Source organism: Atheta coriaria, unplaced genomic scaffold (assembly GCF_025399875.1).
Source record: "Atheta coriaria isolate IRGN ID8LTWV9N9 unplaced genomic scaffold, Caltech_Dcor_3.1 hic_scaffold_10_pilon, whole genome shotgun sequence".
NCBI lineage: Eukaryota > Metazoa > Arthropoda > Insecta > Coleoptera > Staphylinidae > Dalotia > Dalotia coriaria.
The window spans coordinates 8,981,720-9,006,040 of NW_027045452.1; the positions used below are offsets into that span (position 1 = coordinate 8,981,720).

At 32.5% G+C, this 24,321-nt stretch overlaps 1 protein-coding gene across 2 annotated transcripts in view; it reads left to right on the forward strand.

The window, feature by feature from the left end:
- The window catches only part of LOC135801399 (trace amine-associated receptor 9), a 39,977-nt gene that overhangs the window by 3,647 nt on the left and 12,009 nt on the right, over positions 1-24,321 (forward strand). Inside the window, exons 2-6 of one of the 2 annotated variants that reach the window (XM_065314872.1) lie at positions 6,857-7,018; positions 7,079-7,453; positions 8,073-8,198; positions 10,767-10,883; positions 19,047-19,340. In XM_065314872.1, the coding sequence (XP_065170944.1) occupies positions 7,235-7,453; positions 8,073-8,198; positions 10,767-10,883; positions 19,047-19,340 (756 nt within the window). In that variant the 5' untranslated portion in view covers positions 6,857-7,018; positions 7,079-7,234. The remainder of the gene's footprint in view (positions 1-6,856; positions 7,019-7,078; positions 7,454-8,072; positions 8,199-10,766; positions 10,884-19,046; positions 19,341-24,321) is intronic. The other variant, XM_065314873.1, reaches the window with a different exon arrangement.

A 24,321-nucleotide genomic window follows, 5' to 3' on the forward strand; every position in this document is an offset into this window, starting at 1 on the left:
GTATAAAAACCGGTATTAAAACCGGTATTTTTTGAAAATTGTATTTTATACCATAGAAATGCAAAAAAAAATACTTTAGAAATGATAATGGACCATGTGTATAAAAAATACCGGTATTAAAACCGGTATAAAACCGGTATTTAAATTACAAATACAAAAAAACTGTTTTCTTTACGTAAATTGTCCTGAAATGCCACAAAAGTTCAAAAAACTCCGAGTAAACGAAACCTAACACACTAACTAAGTAACAAATAAGCAACGTCAACGAATTTTCTTCTCAAAAGCCCCCTGAATAAAAAACTTTACGAAAGTTTAATCGAAGACAAAAAAAATTCTCCCCCAGCCGTTAGATTTGCGATTTACGAACAAAAGAAAACTCAAAATCAAAGTCAACGTAAACACTCCTTTCCTCTCGTCTAGATTTAGCCAAACTAGTAGATTTAGCAGAAGAAATAGAACGTGAATTCACCGCAAATAGCCACACTGAAAGCCGGAAACGACGCAAACCGGAAAACTAACTGAAAACGATTCGCAACTGACTCGAAACGCAATCAATTTCCACGTCGGCGTCCAAATACGAATAACAAATAGGAAATTAATTAAAATTGATAAAAAAAGTTTGCAACCCTTATCACACACATGTTACATTTGTCCCTTCTAAGGATTCTAGATGTCAAGGGTGTAAATTCAGCATAACTTAGGTTCGCACGTATCAGTCCCCATGGGGATAATCATAATCAACCCTTCTGTGAATAATTCTATTTTGCATACGATTTATGTGTATAAAAACCGGAATTTTAAAATTAACCCGTATTATAACCGGTTTTTTTCCTTGAATCTTAAAAAAAACATAATTTGGAAAATACCGGTATTAAAACCGGTTAACCGGTATTTTTTTCATAAAATCAAGAAAAACATTAAATAATACAGATTTAAAAGTATTAATGTAACCAGTTAAAAAACCGGTTTTCATAAAATTAAGAAAAGGCATAAATATATACCGGTTTTACTCTGCAATATATAAATTGTGCTTTATGTGGTGTAAAAATGCGCAGAGTGCATGTAAATGGATGCAAATCTTGGCGACCGCCTTCCGCATCGCTCCTATTTCTTGCTGCAACTACTTTGTTTAGTGTTGTTTGGTGGGTGGTTGCAGTGATACCGTGGCGCGGTGAGTGATTTATGCGCTGCGTGGTAGAAAAACGGAAGTTGGGCATGCAAGAAAGAAAGCAAGACGTAAAGAGCTTCACAAAGCACATTAAAACAGGGTAACATTAAGTTTCGCTAACAAATTGCATAGAAAAAGGGAGAAAAACCGGTTTTAAAAATAACCGGTTAAAATACCGGTTTTTTTATATTTTGTGTTTAAAATTTACATTTGACAGCTGATAACCTGTCAAACACATCAAAAACAGTTTGAATATTGATTATTGAACATTTGCATATTTTATTCATCGATATACAATGCGTCCGTGTTGTTTTATGTGTGTTAAATGTTAAAATATTGAAATGTGCAATATTTGAATATTCAGCAGAGTAATAATTGAATTTACGTACTCGCCTAGTTCTGGCTTTTCTCCGCTGATAGTAGATAGTGATAATTTAGACCTGGTTATTCTGGCGGAGAGATTTTAGTTGTGGCTGGAGGGGATGGTTGTGGTTTGGCTGTAAAGCCCTTCAAGGCATTGCAAGCGCAAGGAGAAGCAAGCAAGTACTTTGACCACTCTATATTCGACCCGAAATGCTTCACACTTTAGTTATTTCGTGGAAGTAACAAGAGTGTGAATTATATGTATATTTGGTTGCATATAATGAGAATAGTGCATAAGTGAGGTTAGAAATTGTAGAATTTGGATTTTTAAGGGAAAAACTTTAAAATTGTTTTGTTTTTTCATAATATTATCGTTATCACTAAATTTTCTTATCAATTGTAAGAAATTTTGACGAAATTTTAGTTTTTTTCTGAAATTAACGAAGAAATTTGATGTTTTTGAGCTATTAATTAAGGTTATGTCCTTGAATGACCTATTTTTCATTTTTGTCTCTAAAAAAACTTAAAATTTAATTTATGTGAGCAATGATAATGATAATAAATGTGTTTTACCATCGTCATAAATTTACATTCATAATTTAATTAATAGTATTATAACAAATGTGTCCTGCTTCTCCGCGCATGCGCAAATAAACAACCGAAAAATGAGAAGGAAAAATCATGGACAACAGAGCATGTTTTCACATTCGCATGATTTGTGATCTCATTCAACTGCAAACGCTCGCTATTTAAATTGTCCCGTAATTCTAAAATCAATTACAACACGCGGATGCGACGCTGTGTGATATTCGTCCTGCGCGCGATGTGAAAATGCGAAAAATCCCGAGCACATAAACAATCCGGTTTTTATTTCGTCGCGTAACGTAATTTTGAGTTATGAAAATAATCGCACGGCGTTTTTAATCGCTGCGAACAATGCATTGGAAATTATGCAACCAAATGTACACAAATTACATATAGGCAACCAAATGAACATATTATTTATGTTTAATTGATTTTTGATTATAAAAAGTTCAAAAAAAGAACAAAAAACTGGTTAAATACCGGTTTTCTTAAATATTGATATAAAAATAACCGGTTTATACACCGGTTTTTAACAAAAAGTAATTTTGGGTTAGGAAAATGGTTGAATAATGTTTTTAATGAAAATTATGCAGCCAAATATACATAAAATACAAATAGGCAACTAAATGAACATATTATTTACGTTTAAATTATTTTTAGTTATGAATAAAAAAAAAGAACAAAAAATGGTTAAATACCGGTTTTCTTAATTATTTATGTAAAAATTACCGGTATTATATCGGTTTTCACTTGTATTGTTATAAAATAACCGGTTATTTCACAGGTTTTTAACGAAATGTTATTTTGAGGCAGGAAATTAATTGCACGACGTTTTTAATGAAAAGTGTGCAACCAAATAACTAATTTTTTTTTTTAAATTTTTAAAAATAGAAAAAATATCGGTTAAAATAGCGATTTTTCTAATTATTGATACAATATGGTAAATTTTGCAACCTAATATACACAATTTACAAATAGACAACCAAATAAACATATAATTCACGTTTAATTAAAGCCTGGCGTGTGATATATCGAAAAAAAGCATTAAGGACGTGTGCCAAATGTGTAAAGTGCAGGAGGAGTCGTGAAAGTGCTGAACAAGTGGAAAGAATTCCGAAAAAATCATCGAAAAAGCATCGTGAAGCACATTTGGGAAACAAAAGCAAAAAAACCTCGTAAAACTGCACTCTTTCCAAGAGTTGTAGACGCGTTTCGGTTCGCCAATCCTCCAAATCTTTTGCCCTCTAATAAAAATCAAAATAAAACTAAGCTCACAACTAAATGTGTTAAGACAAAATAAAAACGTGTTTATATGGTTGTAAGGGGTGTGTCTACAAAATAATCTCCTAACCTATAAATGTAGACAACTTATTACATATCAATGTGAGTGACGTCATCAGATTTAGGCACAAAAACAAATAACGAAGTAAATCTCGACGCCCGCCAGTGCATTCATCGCCGGCTGCACACACAATGGAGATTTATTGGTACAAAACGGCGGCGAGCGGCGGCAGTGGCGGCGGCAAGCGTACACATAAATTCGTAAACGCGATAAAGCAGTAACGACATAATGCGCTGCTAATGCGCGAATCCTCTTTCATAATACATTCATAATAATCCACAAACACACAACAATACTAAACAAGACGAAGAACATAATAAAAATACTAAACATTATTCACTCCATGATATAATATAAACGTATATAAAGTATGGTAAATTTTGTTATCAGTATTGTGTGTTATTGCATTGCATTACATCGCGAGCTATTCATGCGCTTTCAAGGAACGTGCAAATAGCAAATAAAGCACATATCATACTTAATGGTGGAGTGTAGTGCAATGTAGGCAACCAAAGCAACACACATACACATAAGAGTAGGAGAATAGTGAATGCTGTGACTGTAAGGTTGGTGGAAATATAAATACAGCGTACAAACAAAGCGTGGTAGACTGGATATTGTCGTGATGCGGAGATTGTTTGTTCGAATTACTATTTAGACGCCATTATAGACATTATAGTATGTTGGGTTGTATATTTTCAAGATGGCGGATACATGTAGGGATAGTACGGTAACATAATATATTTAACAAAATTGTTTGGTTAAGAGAAATTGGAGTTTTGGGTTTAATACCGGTTTTTTGGTATACCGGTATTAAAAAACCGGTTAACCGGTATTTATTGGAAGTAATATTGTATTGAAAAATATTAGTAGTTAAGAATATATTGGTATTTTAATATTAATACCGGTTTTTCGGTATACCGGTATTGGAAAAAATTAAATACCGGTTAACCGGTTTTTGTTACAAGTTGTTTTTGGTGGTAAATTTTAATATTATTGATTTTTTTGAGCTTATTATTAAGTAATTAATGATTGAAATTAATTTATTAAGAATTAGAATGGTGGTACTCAATCAAAAACAGAAATCTGATTAAAATTGTGACACCAGCGGTTCAAATAACGGCGACCCTTTGCTAATATTCACCCTTGATTCACCCTCAACCCTCTAGTCACCTTTTATCGTCATTACGACAATCTGGAAGTATAGATTTTCAATTTGAAAGGATTCTGAGGATATAAAACACAGAAATGAATTTAAATTATCAAAATTTATTTTGTATTACTCTGTATATAACAATGATAAATATAAAATTTAAAGATAATTAGATTAAGAATTTATTAGAGAATCAACTGTTGAAAGAATTAATTATTTATCTTTATTTGTTTATGAGTTATTTAATAATTAGTAACAAAAATTATTTATTGTATAAAAAAATTTTACTTTTCAAAAATTTAGGTTTTTTCATGATTACTCTGTATATAACAATGATAAATATAGAAATTAAAGGAAATTATATTAAGAATTTATCAGAGAATCAATTGTTAAAAGAATTATTAATGTATCTTTATTTGTTTATGAGTTATATAACAATTAGTAACAAAAATCATTTGTTGTATAAAAAAATTTTACTTTTCAAAAATTTAGTTTTTTTGTGATTACTCGGTATATAAAACTGATAAATACAAAATTTAAAGATAATTAGATAAAGAATTTATCAGAAAATCAATTGCTGCAAGAATTAATAATTTATCTCTATTCATTTATGAGTTATTCAATAATTACTACAAAAAATCTCTTGTTTTATTCCATTTTCCAGTTTATTTTCAGGATTAACCATGATTTAACCCCTATTTTAAATTTTTTTACATCCTCTCAACACATGTAAACAATCCATAACATATTCTTTTATTCCCTCTACACGTGCATTTGCATATTTGCATATTTTACACGCAATAAAACAACAAACAGTTAATTCCACGCTGAAAGAAATAAAATACTCACAAAACAAACAAACAAACATAACCTCACCACACCACACTACACCACAATACATTTATACCCATATATAACACAAAAGTGTAAATTTGGTTGCCTATATTAAACCGCACAGTATTAAACCGCGTACGCACTCTGAGTGCGTTTAATTTGCTATAATTGTTGTTTATGTTTGATGTTATGTTAATGGAAGCAATTTCGCGGCGAAATTAATGGCGGCGGTCCTCGGCGTCCTTCAGGATGCGTAACTGTATCCCAACTATAGTCTTAAACGGTTTTGTTGTCCCTATGCGTTCATCTAATCGTAATCGCACCGCGCCACGTCACGTGCTTAACCAGTGCGGGAGGAAGTGAGACAAGATGGCGGACGTTGGGTAAACAGGACGCGGAGGATATTAAAGAGGGAATCTTAACGGTATCCGTGTTTATAAATACAATAATATTAGATTTAAATTGAAGAAAATACAAAATGGCGGATATTATGGTGAATATTAGGTTTACAAGTGAGAAAAGTTAACATAACCTCAAAAAAGTTGATTATTGAGGTTATAATTGACATATTTGAGTTTTTTGAATGATTTTAAAAATCAAAATGGTGGATATTATGGGGAATATTAGGTTTATAGATGGAAAAAGTTAACATAACCTCGAAAAAGTTGATTATTGAGGTTAAAAGTGGAAAAATTGTGTTTTTTTAATGATTTTAAAAATCAAAATGGCGGATTTATATCAAAATAATGATAATATTGCATTTTCAGATGAATAAACCTAACCTAACCTCAAAAATATTAATTATTGAGGTTATATTTGATATAATTGAGTTTTTTTGACAGTTTTAATAACAAAATGGTGAATTTATGTTGAAATCATGTTAAAATATTATTTCTAGAAGAATAAACCTAATCTAACCCTAAAAAAATAATTTTTGAGGTTATAATTGAAATAATTGAGTGTTTTTGACATTTTTAACAACAAAATGGCGGATTTATATTGAAATGCTGTTAAATATTCAATTTCGAGATGAATAAACCTAATTTAACATCAAAAAACTTTAGTATTGAGGTTATATTTGAAATTATTGAGTTTTTTGACAGTTTTAATAACAAAATGGCGAATTTATGTTGAAATCATGTTAAAATATTATTTCTAGAAGAATATACCTAACCTAACCTTAAAAAATTAATTTTTGAGGTTATAATAGAGATAATTGAGTTTTTTTTTGCTATTTTAGTAACAAAATGGCGGATTATGTTTACCTAATGTTAAATATTTCATTTCCAGATGAATATAACCTACAAAAACGTCACTATTGACGTTATAATTGAAATAATTGAGTTTTCTGACAGTTTTAATAGCAAAATGGCGGATTTATGTTAAATTAATGTCTAAATTTTGATTCCAGATGAATATAACCTCCAAAAATGTCACAATTGAGGTTATAATTGAAATAATTGATTATAACCTCAATTTACTGCCCTTGGCTGCAACCCAATTCACACCTGCCGATTAAAATGCACCACCAGCACCGCCAGCACGACATGCATCCACAATTAAGCACTTACAGGTAATTACCGCGATAATCATAATCTATGCACGATTAATATTGGATTATTCCATGTTTCAGATAGCAATTGAAATAAGCACACGTAAGAAGCGGTGATACGAAAGTGATGTGCGCGATAAGTGTGAGATTGTTAAGATAGCATTTGTTTTTATTAATATTTAATATTTGATAAGAAAAGAAGTAAAAAGAAGGTGGTAGGGTACTTACGCAGGCGCTATGCATCACAAGACGACCATCTTGGTAGCGCCCGCTTTGCAGAACAGCAGTTGCACGCATCCGCGCTATCATAATGTCGGTTTGATTGCGGGATTGGGCCCTGCGGAGTTCGTACAAGGGTTGATCGTGTTCCTGATTACGCTTGGTGTACTACTGGCGAATTTACTGCTTATATTGGTTATCAACAGTCGGCGATATTCGAAATATATACATTCACAGGTAAAATAACTTGTATTTAGTGTGTTTTGTGTTTTGGTGTATGTTGGGTTGTATAAGTGAAAGTTTAAGGGGTGGGATCAGTGGTGGCATCACTGGGTGACACTCAACGCTCGATGATGCACGATTATGTATTCGGGTTGGAATAAGTGTAGTGGTAGCTTTGTTGTCATCCGAATCACGATCGTGTATCATCGTATCTTTTGTTTTGTCAGTCGCGAATATTATACGTTTGTCTACTAAAAGTGAAAGGTTAAAGTTTGTCACAGTGATACTCACCACTGAACTTGTTAATATGCAAGTCATCGCGCGATGTTGCACGACTGCACGACTCGGGTTAGAATAAGTGTTAACTAAGCATTACAATTCCTAATATCGATCGTGCATCTTCGTGAATCGATGCGCATAGTGCGTATCTTTTGTTTTGTTGTTTTGCAAGTCACTCTTATCGCGTGATTCGCGATTGTCCAGTCGAGTTTAGCACGATCGATTGCAACAGTTTCATTTTAGACTTGTTTAGAGTGTAGTACTCGTAGTTGTGCTTGCATATTTTCTGCATGCACTCGTGATTAATCGATTTGCGGGTTTTGTTAACGATTTGCGTTGTGTTCGATGTCGACAGCCGCGATACTTGTTGACGTCGCTGGCGAGCAACGACTTGGCGATGGGGCTGTTCGTCACGCCGTTCGCCATCGTGCCTTCGCTGCGCGGCTGCTGGCCGTACGGCGAGCTCGTCTGTCAAATTCAGGTGAGTATTGTGCATTTTGATTTGATTGCGCAATAATAGCCACTACGATTAGATTTGCATATCGTATTAATTTCATATTACGATTGTATGCAACCTAAAGTGCATTATTGCGTGGATAACCTAAGAGTAACTCTTGGGGATGGGAAATTTGAGTTTAATACCGGTATTTTGGTGCATAGGCATTTTTTGGTGTTTTAAAATGAAAATACCGGTTTTTAAAGCAAAAATGCCGGTATATTGATACCGGTACTTCAGTATGCCGGTATTTTTTAAATATTGCTTTTTTTTACTCTTTTATGTAGAAATATCGGTATTTCAAACAAAAAATACCGGTTAACCGATATTAAAACCGGTATTTCACACCCCCATTACAAACTTTAAATGAAAAGTTATAATAACTGCAGTTTACGACTTGTGTACGCTGAAATTTTCCTCAAATCATAATTCGAACAAAAGTAGTTTACTACTTGTGCAGCAGTAAACCAGTGAAACAATGAGTTCAGCAGCTGCACTCCGTACGCGAGTATAATCTATTTAGCGGCGTGAATTATGCGAGCGCAAAAACGCTCTGAAGCATCCCTAACTTACCGACACACAGCGGATGAAAGGCGCAAAATTCCAGTTGCAAACTTGTCGCGTTTGAGTCACACAACTAAATGCACAAAACGTGTAATTATGCATCAAACACTTCAAAATGCGCACAACGTGCGTGTAATTTTCATAATTTTCATGATTTAAACTTTGTCTCAAAACCTAACCACATTTTATATATATTTTTACATGTATATATGGTTGCATAAAGTTTGAATTCCGTGTGGTTGGCGAGGTTGAGAAATGTTTATAATTAGTAAACCGATATTTACGTAGCGATCATATTACTTACTCGTACTGATACATCAAACTGGATACACACAAGTTGAAGTTAGGTTAGGATTCAATCTAAAATGACTCATTTACGCCATTTTGTGTTCTTTTTTTTTTCACTTTTACGCGAAGTTCTTCATTTCAAGCCGCTAAGTCCTAAAGGTGACGTTGATTTATGAAAAAAACGTGAGGTTTGCTCTTCGCTTTGCTCTCGTCTTCTATCTTCTTGAATCTTGATTACAACTTCTTCTAATTTTCTTCTACACGCGCTCACGTTTAACTTATCGCGAATTTCTTCAAGTTATTTCAAGAGCTTTTCAAACACAAAACTTTTTCCCCGCATACATTTTTTATTTTTTTTTTGCTTAAAAACAATTTTCGTATAGGTTATGTTGTAATCCCTACTAATATTATAAATGCGAAAGTCCTGATGTTTGTTACACTTTGACGCAAAAACTACTTAACCGATCATCATGAAAATTTTTATTTAATAAAAAAATTATTTTTTAAATAAAATAAAGAAATTGTTTAGCCAATAATACCTCTGCATCTGGCTATTTGACTACTTTAACGCCATCTAGCATTCCAGCAATGAAGCTCAAACCTAAGTACTATAGTACCATCACAATGTATTATCACACTGAATTACCGACAGCTACGTCAACATCAAATCCAATTGACTACACTATGGAGACTGTACACTATTCTTCCATAGACTATACTTTCAGCCATTTTAAACTTCCCGCCATTCTACTTCATTGTTACTTCTTCTGTGACTACAGACGCGTTCGGAAGCAACTTCATTATTTTAGATATTCGCGAGCGGAAGCCACGGGTTAAAGCTAGTATGTAATATATATGATCTTAATATAGTTTGGATAATCTATCGGGTTTATGTGCTTTGCGCTATCGATTTTGGTCGTTGGCCAAAGCTTACATCGGATGGCTTTCGAGCTTCAAAGCATTGGAAACGCGCTCAAAGCTCTGGCGAAATTGTGCGTAACCTCAATAATGACCTCAGCTACAACCACATTTATTGTCCAATATCACGCGCTAATCAAACACATGTTCGGTGTGATATTACGCAATGTTATTTAATGTACATTTGGTTGCCTAGATTTCAATTAGGTTAGAGTTTGGTTGAATAGAAACTTGATTGCGCGAATGTTTTAAAACCGCGGAAAGAAAGTGGAAAGATTTTTGAAATCGTTAGCCCTGCGGTCGTTAGGCAACCAGCCGCACCGGCAGCACCGCTGGAAAGTAACGCGTTTCTGGATTTAATTGAGTGTAGCCGGTTTAATTATATAAAATTACGCTCACGTTCCTCCGGGCTGCAGGGAATTAAAAAAAGGATTAATTTTTGTTTCATTGTACAAAAAATTTACTTAGAAAAACCGGTATTCCAATATTTTAATTTTAAAAAATACCGGTTAACCGAAATACCGGTATTAAACTTTAAATTTTTTCTTAATCATAAATAATATTTTCGTAGAAAAAATAAATGATGAATTAAGATGCTGACGTTGGAAGATGTTAACGTGTGATATGAGCACCGCGACATAATTGTGGGATTTGTAGTTTAATTAAATGATGGCACGCGATAACGGCCGCGCGAGGGTGATAGTGTGATGTACGAGAAATGCAATGCATATAAATTGCTTGTTACTTTCGCTGTGTGTGAAATTTAGTTTAATTCTGTTGCAGGCATTACTGCGAGGCGCAATCAGTCAACAATCGGCGGTTATTTTGATTTGTATGGCCATGGATCGTTATCTCTGCATGCTACATCCAGCCAGATATCATAAACACTCCAGTAAAAAGGTAAGAATATATTTTTATCATTAAATATATACAGGGGGTTAAAATAAATGAGAAAAAACATCAAAAATATTAAAATTTTCGAAAAAATTAGAAAAAGAAATTGAGAAAGTATGAATTAATTATAATTAAACTCATTTTTCGTAATTAATGATGATAAATGATTTTATTAATTAATGAATATTAATTTCTTTCGTTTCTATCTTCATTTTTTGGTTGAATTTTTTATTTTTTATTGTTTGTTATTGAACACTTGAAATTCAACATTCGTTTCATTTTCCGGTTTTCCCCATTCTTCATCTCGTAATTCGTAATTTGTAATTCATTTCGTCGGTAAATACGCCTGTAGTATCTATTTATCTTTATCTCCTTGAGATGTTTGATTATTCTGGAGAGCAGCGGGTTAAATCATAAATAAATTATGAAAACAAACAAACAAACAGACAAATGAAACGCTTTAAATTTTAATATCTAACTGCTTTTGAGCCGTGGAGTTCTTCTCGTAAATTGCGAAATTGTGATGTCATTTACTCGTACTTTTCGCATTCCGTTTCTCCGCTTTTCTTTTCTGTTACTTTTGCGCGGCGTGCTGCTTTCTTATTTGAGTTTCTTTTTCTTTCTTTGCAAGCATTGTCGAAATAGTCACGTCGTGCACGTTTGCGTTTACTACGAATGCGATGATTCGACGAATTGACATTTGACGATTTTATGCAGTTTTTATGTTGGCGGGTTTTAAGGTCTAAGGGTTTATTCTATGGAAATGGCGGCGGCAATTTTCGGCAGTTCAGCGTTTAGCTTATGGTACATATGCGTAGCATCAGCATCCGTTTATTGCTGACTTTCTTTCCATTGAGAAAGAGGTTTTATTAGGACAATGCACAAGAAAGAATAGGTTTTTGAAAGAAGTTTAGAACATGCGGAATTATTTAAATCAGTTTTAATCAGAATTTTGGGTTTTGAGATGAAATATTGATTAGTTTTTAAAGTTTGGTAGTGATTATCTCGTAAACTAAAAGAGATACATAGGTACAAATCGCAGAGACTATTTTATGGACTATTCTTTATAAGATAGGCTAGTTAAAGCGGAAATCTGAGAGATGAAATTTTTATTCTTAAGAAAAAATTGCCAATTGATAATTCATATCTCTTAAACTAAAGGCGATAGGAACCAACAAATTGCTGATTATGATAGAGTGGAAAATTCTCTATCAGATAAAAATATAAAATAATTATATTTCCTAGAGTAAAAGACCAAAAACGCGACTAAAAGTGCTAAAAAGTGACATTTGTCAATTTCTGGCCATTTTATTCAATCGCGAATATCTCGTAAACTAAAAGAGATAATTAAGATCCGATCGAAGCGTCTTAATCTACAAACTATTCTCTATAAGATAGGCTAGTTAAAACGGAAATCTGAGAGATGAAATTTTCATTCTTAAGAAAAAAATTGCCAAGGGGGGGTGCTTGATACTTTTTTTCGACGATTTTTGATAATTCATATCTCTTAAACTAAAAGCGATAGGAACCCACAAATTGCTGATTATGATAGAGTGGAAAATTCTCTATCAGATAAAAATATAAAATAGTTATATTTCCTAGAGTAAAAGATCAAAAAACGCCACTAAAAGTGCTAAAATGTGACATTTGTCAATTTTTGCCCATTTTATTCAATCGCGAATATCTCGTAAACTAAAAGCGATACATAGGTACAAACCGCAGAGACTAATCTACGAACTATTCTGTATAAGATAGACTAGTTAAAACGGAAATCTAAAAGATTAAATTTTCATCCTTAAGAAAAAATTGCCAAGGGGGGGTTCTTGATATTTTTAATCTACGAGAAGTTTTCTATAAGATAAGCTGGTTAAATTGGGTATTTTAAAAATAGGGTTAAATGAGAGTTAGCTATACATTCGTCCACGTACGGTGTCCTAAACATGGGTCACTTCTACCGCTACGATGGTACGGTGCCTTGAACACGAGTCACTTTTACCGCTGCCCTTGTACGGTACCCTGAATACGAGCCTCTTATACTGCTACACTCATACGGTGCCTTGAACACGAGTCACTTCTACCGCTACCTTTGTACGGTGCCCTGAATACGAGTCACTTCTACCGCTACCCTGGTACGGTGCCCTGAATACGAGTCACTTCTACTGCTCAAAAATGCGGATCTAAATTCTAAAAACTACAATTTTTTGTTTTGTGCTCAATGTTTTCAATTGCGAGTATCTCGTAAACTAAAAGAGATAGAAAAGAAATATATCTGGGACACAAAATCACATCTATTATTTATTACGCAACCTTATAAAATGAAAATAAATATTTTATACGTATTAAAATAACTGAAGTGTATGCAGCACTCAACAGAATTTCACTGTAGAATATGCACGAGCACTTGCACAAACGCATCAAAATCTTTCATCTTTCATGTAAATGTTAATGAAATTAAGCACTGCATAAGCAAAACATCTCTTAAAGTGTAAGTGTACTTAAAACTACTTATAATATCCTTACTTATACATATTTTATTAAAAAACAGCTCTCATAACACACACAAAATAAAATAAAACCGGAAAAATCATATTCTTTGATGCTATTCAAATAAAACTGAATAAAATGAAATAAAATTAAATAAATCTCTATAAAAATAAAATAATGATGATATTCATGATAAAGTCAACAGTCTAAATATAGACTTCAATTTATGCAACGCTCACAACCGAGTTGCGAATCATGTTGTTCTATTTTCCGAAGGGGTAGCATGGCGGAGTGGAGTGGTAGAGTGGTTAATGTCGGATGTATTATACTGCACTGTCAGTCTATTTTTAGCCGGTTTGCTCCAAAACTAACTAATGAAATAACCGGAGCACACTGCAGACATGCCGACAGAATGAAAATGGAAAAATTAAAAATAAAAATATTGCGAATGCAAGTGACATCACAACATGCACAAAACACATATCAACGACATTTATTTTAAAAACAAACAATAGAATACTATTTTAACTATAAATTTTTACAAAAACCGGCATTTATTAATCGTATATTAGGTATCAAGTGGAAAAAGTGAGTTTTTGTTTAGATTGATTAAAAGCGTGAGTAGCAAGCTCCTCCTCGTGACTAAAACCCGTGAGTAAAGTACTTTAGTCACGGTTTTGGTCGCCCGTGCTTTAAGTATCACCTTTTGTGTCTCAAAACCACGAAAAACAAGAATTTTTTTTTAATTTATTGAAAATTACCGGTTTTTTTAATATTTTTAACATAAAAGATTAATAAACTATGTAAATATGAATAATGGGTTGCCTATTCAAGACATGATCCAGCATAACCCAACATCAAACCTATTTTTATTGTATTAAATTATATTTAATGAGTATAATATTACACCTTCCTTTACACTTGAAAAAGAAAGGTGTTTGAGTTGAGTTCAAGTTGTCGGAGGCGATTGAGGTGGTGGAAAGCGAGGACTTTATCCTCTTTGCGTCTCTTTGTGTAGTAGACCCTTGAGTCGTGGTCTCGTGTGTACCTACTCGACTCAATTCGATGTCGAGTTGAATTAAACTCTTGATCATCTCAAGCACACGTCTCATAGTCATAATCACATAATTATAATGTCTACATTTAAATTGCTTTAATTTAAGGAATAATTACATCTTAAAAGTTATAGTAGGGTTATGTGGAAGTATTGCGCCATCTAGTGGAGAAAAATATGTATATAATATAAGCAGAATCGTAGCAATATTGTAAGAATTTGGGAAAAAATTGCGAAAACTTTTATTTGATTTGATTTTATTGCATCCCTTTTGGTATTGCAATGTAGAATCGTAGAAATCGTTTTATTTCCTGCTGGCCCAGATTCCCATGTGAGTTTTGCGACATTTTCCGAGTTTCCCGGGTTGTTTATTTTGTTACTGGGATTCTCACCTTGTTTTCAATATTGAGTTTGGTATTTTGTGCTTTTATATTTTCAAATTTCCTTATTAAATCACAAAGAAATCTTCATATTTTTATAATAAATTATCTATAATATTGAGAAACCGGATATTAGAATAAAATTTAAAATAAAAAACAATTTATGTGACAAAAATAGTGATTTTCATACATTTTTGAGGATTTTCAAATATATTTGATAGAGAAATTAATATTTTATTACAAAAACAAGGAAAAATATGTATTTTTCAAATTTTTTTAAAAGATTTTTATAGATTTTTAAAGACTTTTCAAAAGAGAATGAGAAAATGAGAAAAAATTTCAAATATTTCAATAAATTTTCAAAGATTTTTGAAAAATGTTGTTTTAAAATTTCCAAAAACTGGAATTTTCTTCAATTAATTTTGTTTTTTACACTTCAAAGTTAGTTTCATTAATGATTTTCCCCGTTTCCTTCCGATTGAGGCAATCATCTCAAACCGAGCGTGAACGAGCGCACGTGCGCGTACACGTGCAATTACTTTAAAGCATACAGTGTGTATTCTTCTTTTTTTTTAATTTAAAACTTTAATCTCTAATTAAATAATAAATAAAATTAATTCCACTTCAATAAACTTTCTATTAGTATTACTACTACTATAACTATTTCTAGCTTGGTAGTACATGTAGTTGATTGTCATCATGAAAGTTTAAATTCAATCGCATTGTCTGGTTTGAACTCTCTCCGCTTCTATTTATTTTTCGGCCGTAAACACGCAACAATAAGATTTATTCGATTGCATCGGTTCATTAATCCTTGTAATCCTGCAGCACGCTGCCGGAAATACTCTCACGATCTCACAGTTTACGTTCACATTCCATCACATAGTAAACTTTTACAATAAAAAATAAAAAATAAAAATAAAATAAAATCAATTGGTACAGTTTGTATGTGTCATTTTATTTTATTTCATTTTATTGTTTAAAGAAGAATAAAGAGAGTCATATAATACTAATCGCCAATTTCCGGCTTTCCGGTGTAGCAGAAATAAAATTGCGAAAAGAATTGAGAGCTTTTCTTGTTCTCAATGTATAAAAATGAAAAAATGAAACGCAATACCACACAATATAATGAACATCTTATAACAAAAATAATAATAAATTAGTATTTATAATATTTATGCCATTTTTAAATTGTTTAATGTCAGATAATGTATTTAATATGAAATTATCTGTGCTGACATTGAATTTTGAAAGCCCTCAAGTGCTTTTAGTATTATTTTGATATTGTGGTGGCTTCTGGAGGTTTCAGGTTCTCCTGACTCTATATTTTATGATATTTTGATATTTGCATTTTAAGCCACGCTCAAATGTTGGTTGACATTAATAGGTCCAGGCGCTGAAAAGCTAAAAGGCACGTTTTTGCCGCGATAAAAATACTGCGGAAAAAATTAAAATAGAATGTAAACAAAGCGGAAAATAATTAAAATTCAAATTTATAAAAATAACATAAATATTATTTCTCATAAATCAATATTTAGATTATTTTTAAAACTAAAAAATAGATATTTTTAATAGATGCGCTGTTTTTGGCAATTTTTTTCATTAAAAATTGATAATTTTCAAAAATTTAGGAAAAATGATTTTGATTTAAGTTTTATTAAGATTTCTTTGATAGAAACACAAAAAAAATCAAAATTGAGTTTAAACAAACCAAAAATAATTCAAAATTTAAATATATTTTAAAAATACAAAAATTCTACTTAATAAATCAATCAAATTTCTTTTTATAACTACAAAATAAACATTTTTGTAACTTTCAGCGTTTAGTCAGTATAAAGTGGTGCGCAATTGTTCCGAAAGCTGAATAGAAACGAATTTATCACGTTTTCTATATGCTGCACTCCTATATGCAAATTCAAATTCTCCTCCCTCACATATTGCTTTATTGTTTTATTGTTTTATTACTTTTGTCTTACTGCCGAAGTTACCCTACAGTGTAACAGTAACCCATAACACATAACACATAACACATAACCTCAAACGCTGCACATAAAATGTGGAATACGATGAAATAAATAGAATAAAAGACACCTATACAAGTTTATGCGCTGTGTGGGACGTAATTACAAAATGGCCGCGCGCTAGTGGAATACTAAACAGGACGAGTGCAGCAACATGAATTTGTCCTGAATCAAATGCACAGCGTACGAGTACAATTGTAGTGTATGTGTAGAGTGGGTCTGTTTAAGATTGTTATGTTCTAATTCAAACAAAACAATGGCGTTATGTGAGTCCTTGTAGTCGTAATTTATTATTTCCGGTTTTGGTTATACTACTATGCTTGTTGCGCAAATATGGATGTTCAATTAAATATTTTATGTCTCATAAAATATTACTTGCTCAAGATTTATGGAAAATTCTGCATATGGACATAAATACCGGTATTTTTAATAAAAACCGGTATTATGAAAAATAAAAACCGGTTTTCTAAAAAATCTTGAATTATTTTAGCATCATTTTTAGTAAATTATAATTTTTAAAATTTTAAACTATTTAAAAACCGGTTTTTGATAAAATTTTATTGAAAAAAACCGGTATTTTATAACAAAAACCGGTTTTCATAAAATTTTAAATAATTTTTAATAATTTTTGAGTAAAATTCTAAATTTAAATATCTTTTAAAACCGATTTTTCTTTAAATTTTAAACAAAAAATCCGGTCTTACATTAAAAAGTAACAAAATATCTCATTCTTAATCAATTACCACATCAAAACTAAATTTAATTACCGAAAGTTGAGTCCGACTTTGATTGCTACTAGGTATTCCAGTAATTATATTTGATAATTATCCCCGAACTCGAAACTTTAATTGCTTTCCAAGCGCAAGAAATAACTTTATTATTTATACGCGTCTACAGGATATTAAATATCCCAAAAAATTAACATCAAATCTTGTTTTTCTAATAATTAGCGCGTAATAAACCCAAAGTTTATTACTTCTAGTATAATTGCAAAGATTTGCAATATTTAGTAGTTTGCAAGTTGCACGTTTGCAAGTTGTTTGCCGCGTATTAATTCGAAATCGATTAATCTTTGCCGAAAATGCTTAAACGGTTAATTTGCACTGCACCCCAACCGCGGAGAGGTCTGCTCGCGACGCCCACGAGTACTACGAAACAGTTTAACTCGCAACTTAAGTTGTGGGCCGAAACTTTAACTGCAAAGAGTCTTAAACTTCCACTTTAACTTAAACTTATATCTGGTGGTACGAGTAAAAGCAACAAAAACAAGTGAAACCACTTTACAAACCAATTAATTCAATTTTAGATAAAATAATTTAATTATTTAAACACTCTGTATATTTTTTGTGGTTTTAAAAATTTATATGAATCAGTTAACGTCTGGTCATGTTTTGTCCACCAAAAAATAACTGTCAAAAGGGGTTGTGAAACGAAAGGGTTGATTGTGAGTAAAAACGAAATCACATGCGTCGTTTATGCGATGTGAAGCGAATTGAAAGTGAGTTTGACTCGGGATGATGGATGTTGAAAGGGAAAACAAAAATGAACACGCAGGGAAAAAAATAATTGATGTTTATTTGTGTTTATAATTTTTTTAAATTAATTTTCACGCTTATAAAACGTAAAAATAGATTTTTAGTAGTTAAACTTGCATTTTGTGTTAATATATGCAACTTAATGTACATTTATGTAGTACTAGCTTTAACCCGCGGCTTCGCTCGCGATTATCTAAAAGAATGAAGTTGCTTCCGTACGCGTCTGTAGTCACAGAAGAAGTAACAATGAAGTTGAATGGCGGGAAGTTTAAAATGGCTGAAAGTATAGTCTATGGAAGTATAGTGTACAGTCTCCATAGTGTAGTCAATTGGATTTGATGTTGACGTAGCTGTCGGTAATACAGTGTGATAATACAGTGTGATGGTACTATAGTACTTAGGTTTGAGCTTCATTGCTGGAATGCTAGATGACGTTAAAGTAGTCAAATAGCCAGATGCAAAGGTATTATTAGCTAAACAATTTCTTTATTTTATTTAAAAAATAATTTTTTTATTAAATAAAAAGTAGCCTATAACCATTCGGGGACCACTAAGAATATGTGTACAAATTTTCATGATGATCGGTTAAGTAGTTTTTGCGTGAAAGTGTAACAAACATCAGGACTTTCGCATTTATAATATTAGTAGGGATATCTGGTTGCATACAATGATTATATATGTAAAATTTGTTTCAGGGTTGTGTGGCAATAATAAGCATGACATGGATAATGTCAGTGACACTATTCGCCATCCTGGTGCTGCCACGAGGCGGATTTTATTTCAACCCGACTGGTATGAGTGCCTGCGAGCCGTTCTACGCGCAGGCGTCGCTGCGTATCCTCGCCGCGTGCGGTTTCTACTTTCCAACCACAATGATCCTGATGTACTGCTACGGCTCAGCGTTCCACGTAAACAAGCTGCGCCTGCGCAAAGCCGGATGCAACACAATCGCCAGTCCGGATGACTACGGTGGACAATCTGTTGAGAAGGTCAGTGATTTTATTCTATTTATATATTTTTGTTGTTTTTTTGGGTGAATATTTAACACTTGGTATATAATGTGGTTATGTGCGTATGAGACTTTTACCGCATGCAGTCGTTCCACGTCGTATTTGTCACTCCGCGAATTTCGGAGGTTTTAGGTGACGGGCGAGGATAATTTAAAAGCGGATGAACGCCGCCCGCTGACAAATGAGTCGGCGCGTAAAAGTAATGATGCCGTCGCCGATGTTTATAAAGCGACAGATCGCATACATCACAAGATGGCGGGCAGCGTCTTAACGTCATCGTGCTTGTTTGCGGGCGATTTTTTATCCTGTCACGCCGCAGCGTGAAAAATAACCTGCAACCCAACATACACTACACAAAACTTTATTTTCCCTAAAAGTAAAAAACACACTGTATATATATATTTAAAATTTAAAATATTTTAATTTTATGATAAATATTCCATTGAATAACTGAATAAACTTAGATATAATAAAGTGTAGGTAAAAACTAAAGAGTTGCGCTGGGGAGAAAAAACGTTAACGACTTTTGAGATACGCGTAGAAGTATACTTCAAGTTCAGTGCACCAGAGGTCGTGCGCGCTTGAGTGCGTCGATGATTTACGATCGTGCGCGTTCGTGACAGCAATGACAGACATAAAACAAAAACACACGAAATACAAAATACACAAAGTACGAATACTTAAACCTAATAAATGTATTCGTATATGAATAATATTTATTATATTTAAAAAATGGCGGGGTGTGTATAATGTGTATTATGTGTATGCGGACTGTTACTTATATTTACTTTACGCCATTGTTCATTGTTAGCTGGGTACACGTGACACTGCGGTGAAGTATAGGACATGTTGGATGTTAGGCAACACACTTTACGTTTAACGTGTTATACTCATACGTGTAGGGTGCGTGGAGAGTGAACTCGACATGTTTATGCAAATGGATGCAGACTGGACGAATTATATTTATATATACAGTGTGTTTTATGTTTTTGTGAATATTATAAGGAAATTTATGACTGAAAGTCGTAAGTTTGTGAAAGTCATCTTTCAATCTCTTCACACTTGCTTTTTCTGCTTATTGATGACTGTAACAGGGTTATAACTCGTGACATGGTTGGGAAAACAATCTAGGCAAAGTTGCAAACACTCATAACCTTAAATTAGAAGTATTATCGCTCAGAAGTTAGGATTATGAATGTTGGAAGTCAAAAAATACGAAAAATGCTATATTTTAGGTTTTAAGTAGGAAATAATAATGTTAGGTTACATTTTTAAACAAAATATGATAGTTTAGATTATTATTATTAACTTAACCTAAAAAAACGATCAAAAAACATGAAAAAGCGCTTAAAAATTGCGATTTAGTACAATTTTTTGAGTTTACTGCATGAAACACCCTGTATTTTAGGATAATTTTAGAAAAAACAACTTAGGCAACTACACACACACTCATAACCTATATTTATTACTATTATAACCTAAAACTTAACATTACAAGTCTTAACCTTCAAAAAAATTCAAAAAATCTAAAATCAATAACAAAATAATATTATTTACTATAAAAGTATATTCTGTGCGTTGTGTATTGCCATAGTGTGTAATCCATCTATCAGAGCGATGACTCCGATATCTGTCAATATTTTATCTATCAACACGCGCCAAACCGGCCGGAAAATCCATCAAGTCTCATCCTTAACAACACACGCACACACTATATACTCCAATATATTTTCCGTCGAATTGATTTCCGCAAAAACATTAATTTATAATTAAATTATTAACGTAGGCAAACTTATTAACTTTACGCCTGTGTGTTGCGAGTGTGTCGAGTTGCCTATCTAAGTAAATGTTGAGAGAATGTAAGAAAAGTGCTACGTGCTTTTCTTCTAAATGTAACTTCTTCGTTTCCAGCGTGTTTTACACGCGGGACACGTCCGCGAAGGCGCTAAAACGACGCTTATGAATTCAACAAACCCTTTTATTCGCTGCCAACACTTATTTGCATTTCAAATCTCATTTTGAAAACATTTTTTTATTGCGAGTATATTTGGTTGCATAAATGTGAAATTAAATTTTTGCTGTGTCATGGGTTAAACTGCACTCAATGTTGAAAGTTTAACAGCAGAGTGACAAGTCTAGAAGTGGTGATAAATCAAAATATAGCAATATGGATGCAATATGGCAGCCATCTTGTTCACTTACTCTTCATTGCTCGCGAGAGACTTGCGAGATTGTATCAGTTGTATCCGTTTTGCGCGCGGAGCTGTCAAAAAATCGTACCCTTCGTCATCCGTCACTGGAATATCGCGTGCTGGAATATCGCTTTCTGATGAGATGCGAAATTTGCATGAGAAATCAATTTGTGCAGCGACATTTACATTCTTTGACTTAAGTGACTAGCGCTTGTTTAAAAATAAATCAATCTTTGTTTGGACTTGCTGTAAGTGGGTGATATACGATAAATGTGCTTTTTAAATTGATTTCGTTTTTCTTGATAATAAATCATGAATATCTTGGGATCCATGGGGGCGATTTTCATTTTTCTTTTTTTGGTTTATTAAGAAAGAGTTGTTTTGTGGAATATTAATAAGTTTTATTTGGGAAAGTTTAAAATTCGCCTTTAAATAAGGGTTGAAGTTTGTTTTTGTCATTTTTTGAAGTTTATTTGCATTTTGTTAGTAAAATTGCTATAACTTTTGTAATATAAGGGTTGTGTTAGTTTTTTTTCTTCAGTTTGATAGCCAAAGAGTGTCTCTTTCTCATAGAATTATTTAACATCCCTTAAAATTATTAATTTTGCTATAAAATTATAAAAAATATCAAATTTTTTGTGTTTTTCGAGAATTTTTTACGATTTTTTACCAATTCTTCAATATCTTTCAATCTAAAACACTAGAAACAAATATTCTTATCAATTCAGATAGATAAATAGCCATTTTATCCCCCCAATATAAATTTCATCCCCTAAAAATTTTCCACTTGCCCGAAACCAATTGTTAAAGTTTGAATTTTTATCATTCTATGAAAACACGCGAATAAAACGCCGCAAAAAATAACATTTTTCACATCGCAATGATTTGAATTTAAGGCAACAGCTAGATTTCCTACTTCCGGATTTATTTTCTTGAAATCTAGCCCCTTGAGACCGGTGCAGGCTTTGTTTTTAGGGCTCGCAATGTTCTTATTCCGTTCTACGTCGGGTAGCAGCTGCACTCTACTCGTACGAATGTGCACCGCGATTCAACGATTCATTTTCATACAGAATCAGACAATGAAAACTTTTTTCCCCATCTTATTTCCTTTCAACTGCAATTTTCTTCAATTCAGACTTTAATATTTGTCTTGCGAAAAAGTTTCTTAATAAGTTAACCTTATTTTATTGAAATTTACCTTCGTGTTTGTATATTTTTGTGTTTGTTTTTTTCTTTGGATTTGATGAGGAGGTCGGTTGCAAATTCGATGTCATCGTGTGTGACGCGACGCATCATGTTATATCATGCGTTATTCATAACCCTCGCCAGCCCTCTCGCACAACCCTTAAACGAGACATTTATTCGCTTTGCGCTGCGCCGCACTGTGTAGCCGGTCTCGACGATTGCCGAGACTTTTAGATGTTTCTGCGTCTCGTTCGTTTTTGGCAGTTTGCGAACCCTCAGCGGCGAATATAAGGGTATATTTTAGTGTTTGCCTGCGGGGTGCATTGCGCGCGGCGGTTGGAGGTTTGCGTTTTGTCGTTTTGTCGTCTGACGTCTTCAGGGTTTGTCATTTTGTCATTTTATCCGGGGTTCAACTTCAGTTCAACGCGAATTGGGACGTTAAAAGGCAAATTTTTAGATAATTTCGGGACATTTTTGCTTATAATTTATAAACAAATAGAGATAATTGAAATTTTTTGACAGATTTTTATAGTTTTATGATGTGGTATAATGTTTTGAGATAGAAAATGGTATTTATTTAATGAAAACAGCTTTGAAATTGCTTTTAAAAGTATAATTGAATGAAAATATTCGATTTTTCTTAAAGAACACGCTGTATTTCAACAAATAATAATGTTAGATTATAGTTTTCAACAAATTATGATAGTTTAGTTAACTCTTTATTTGTTTTCCTAGAAAAAATTACAAAAATTATTCAAAACGAACCCTTAAATTGAGTTTGTATCAAAAAAATTGTAAAAATTTTTGATTTTGCACAAAAAACACCCTGTATCTTTTAGGTTTATTAGGTTTTATAATTTTTCTAAACAAATTCCTTTAGACCCATTCACCTTTTATTTATATTTAATATAAAAACCTTTTTATTACAACAAAAACTTCCCTAAAACAGCAAAAAAATTCACAAAAACCTACAAATTTGCGTAAATTTTGCGTTTTGCATAATTTTGATTTATTGTAATTGCACATAATCGAATCAATAATAAATGTACCACTAAAAACACGCATTCATGTAATTAAATTGCTAATTGCCTTTCGATATAACACCATTTATCATTAATCAATTATATTTATGCGTCTACAGCGGCCAATTTATCACAGAACTGCTAATAATACTAATAACAAACAAAAACAGAAATATTTTCGATTTCTGGTAATTTATAACAATAAATAAGATATTTTGGGGTTTATATCCAACGCGAGCTTTTAGTATGAATCTTTTACAAACGATCAAGGACGAAGGACTTTCGACTCCGCACTGCTTGGCACATATTCAATATTTTTTCCACTCTACATCCCGACATAAATAACGCTTCTTACAACCCAACTCATATTTTATCAGTTATAAGTTATAATTTTAAATTTTTGGGGGTTTAAATCTTAAATAGTTTATGATTTAATATTTTTTGAAGTGTGAAGTTTAAATTACAAGTAATTTTGTGTATTTACACGTGAAAATATGCAAAATTAGCAGAATTAAATTAATTTTTCTTTGTTTCTTGATAAAAAATTGTAAATATCTTGGG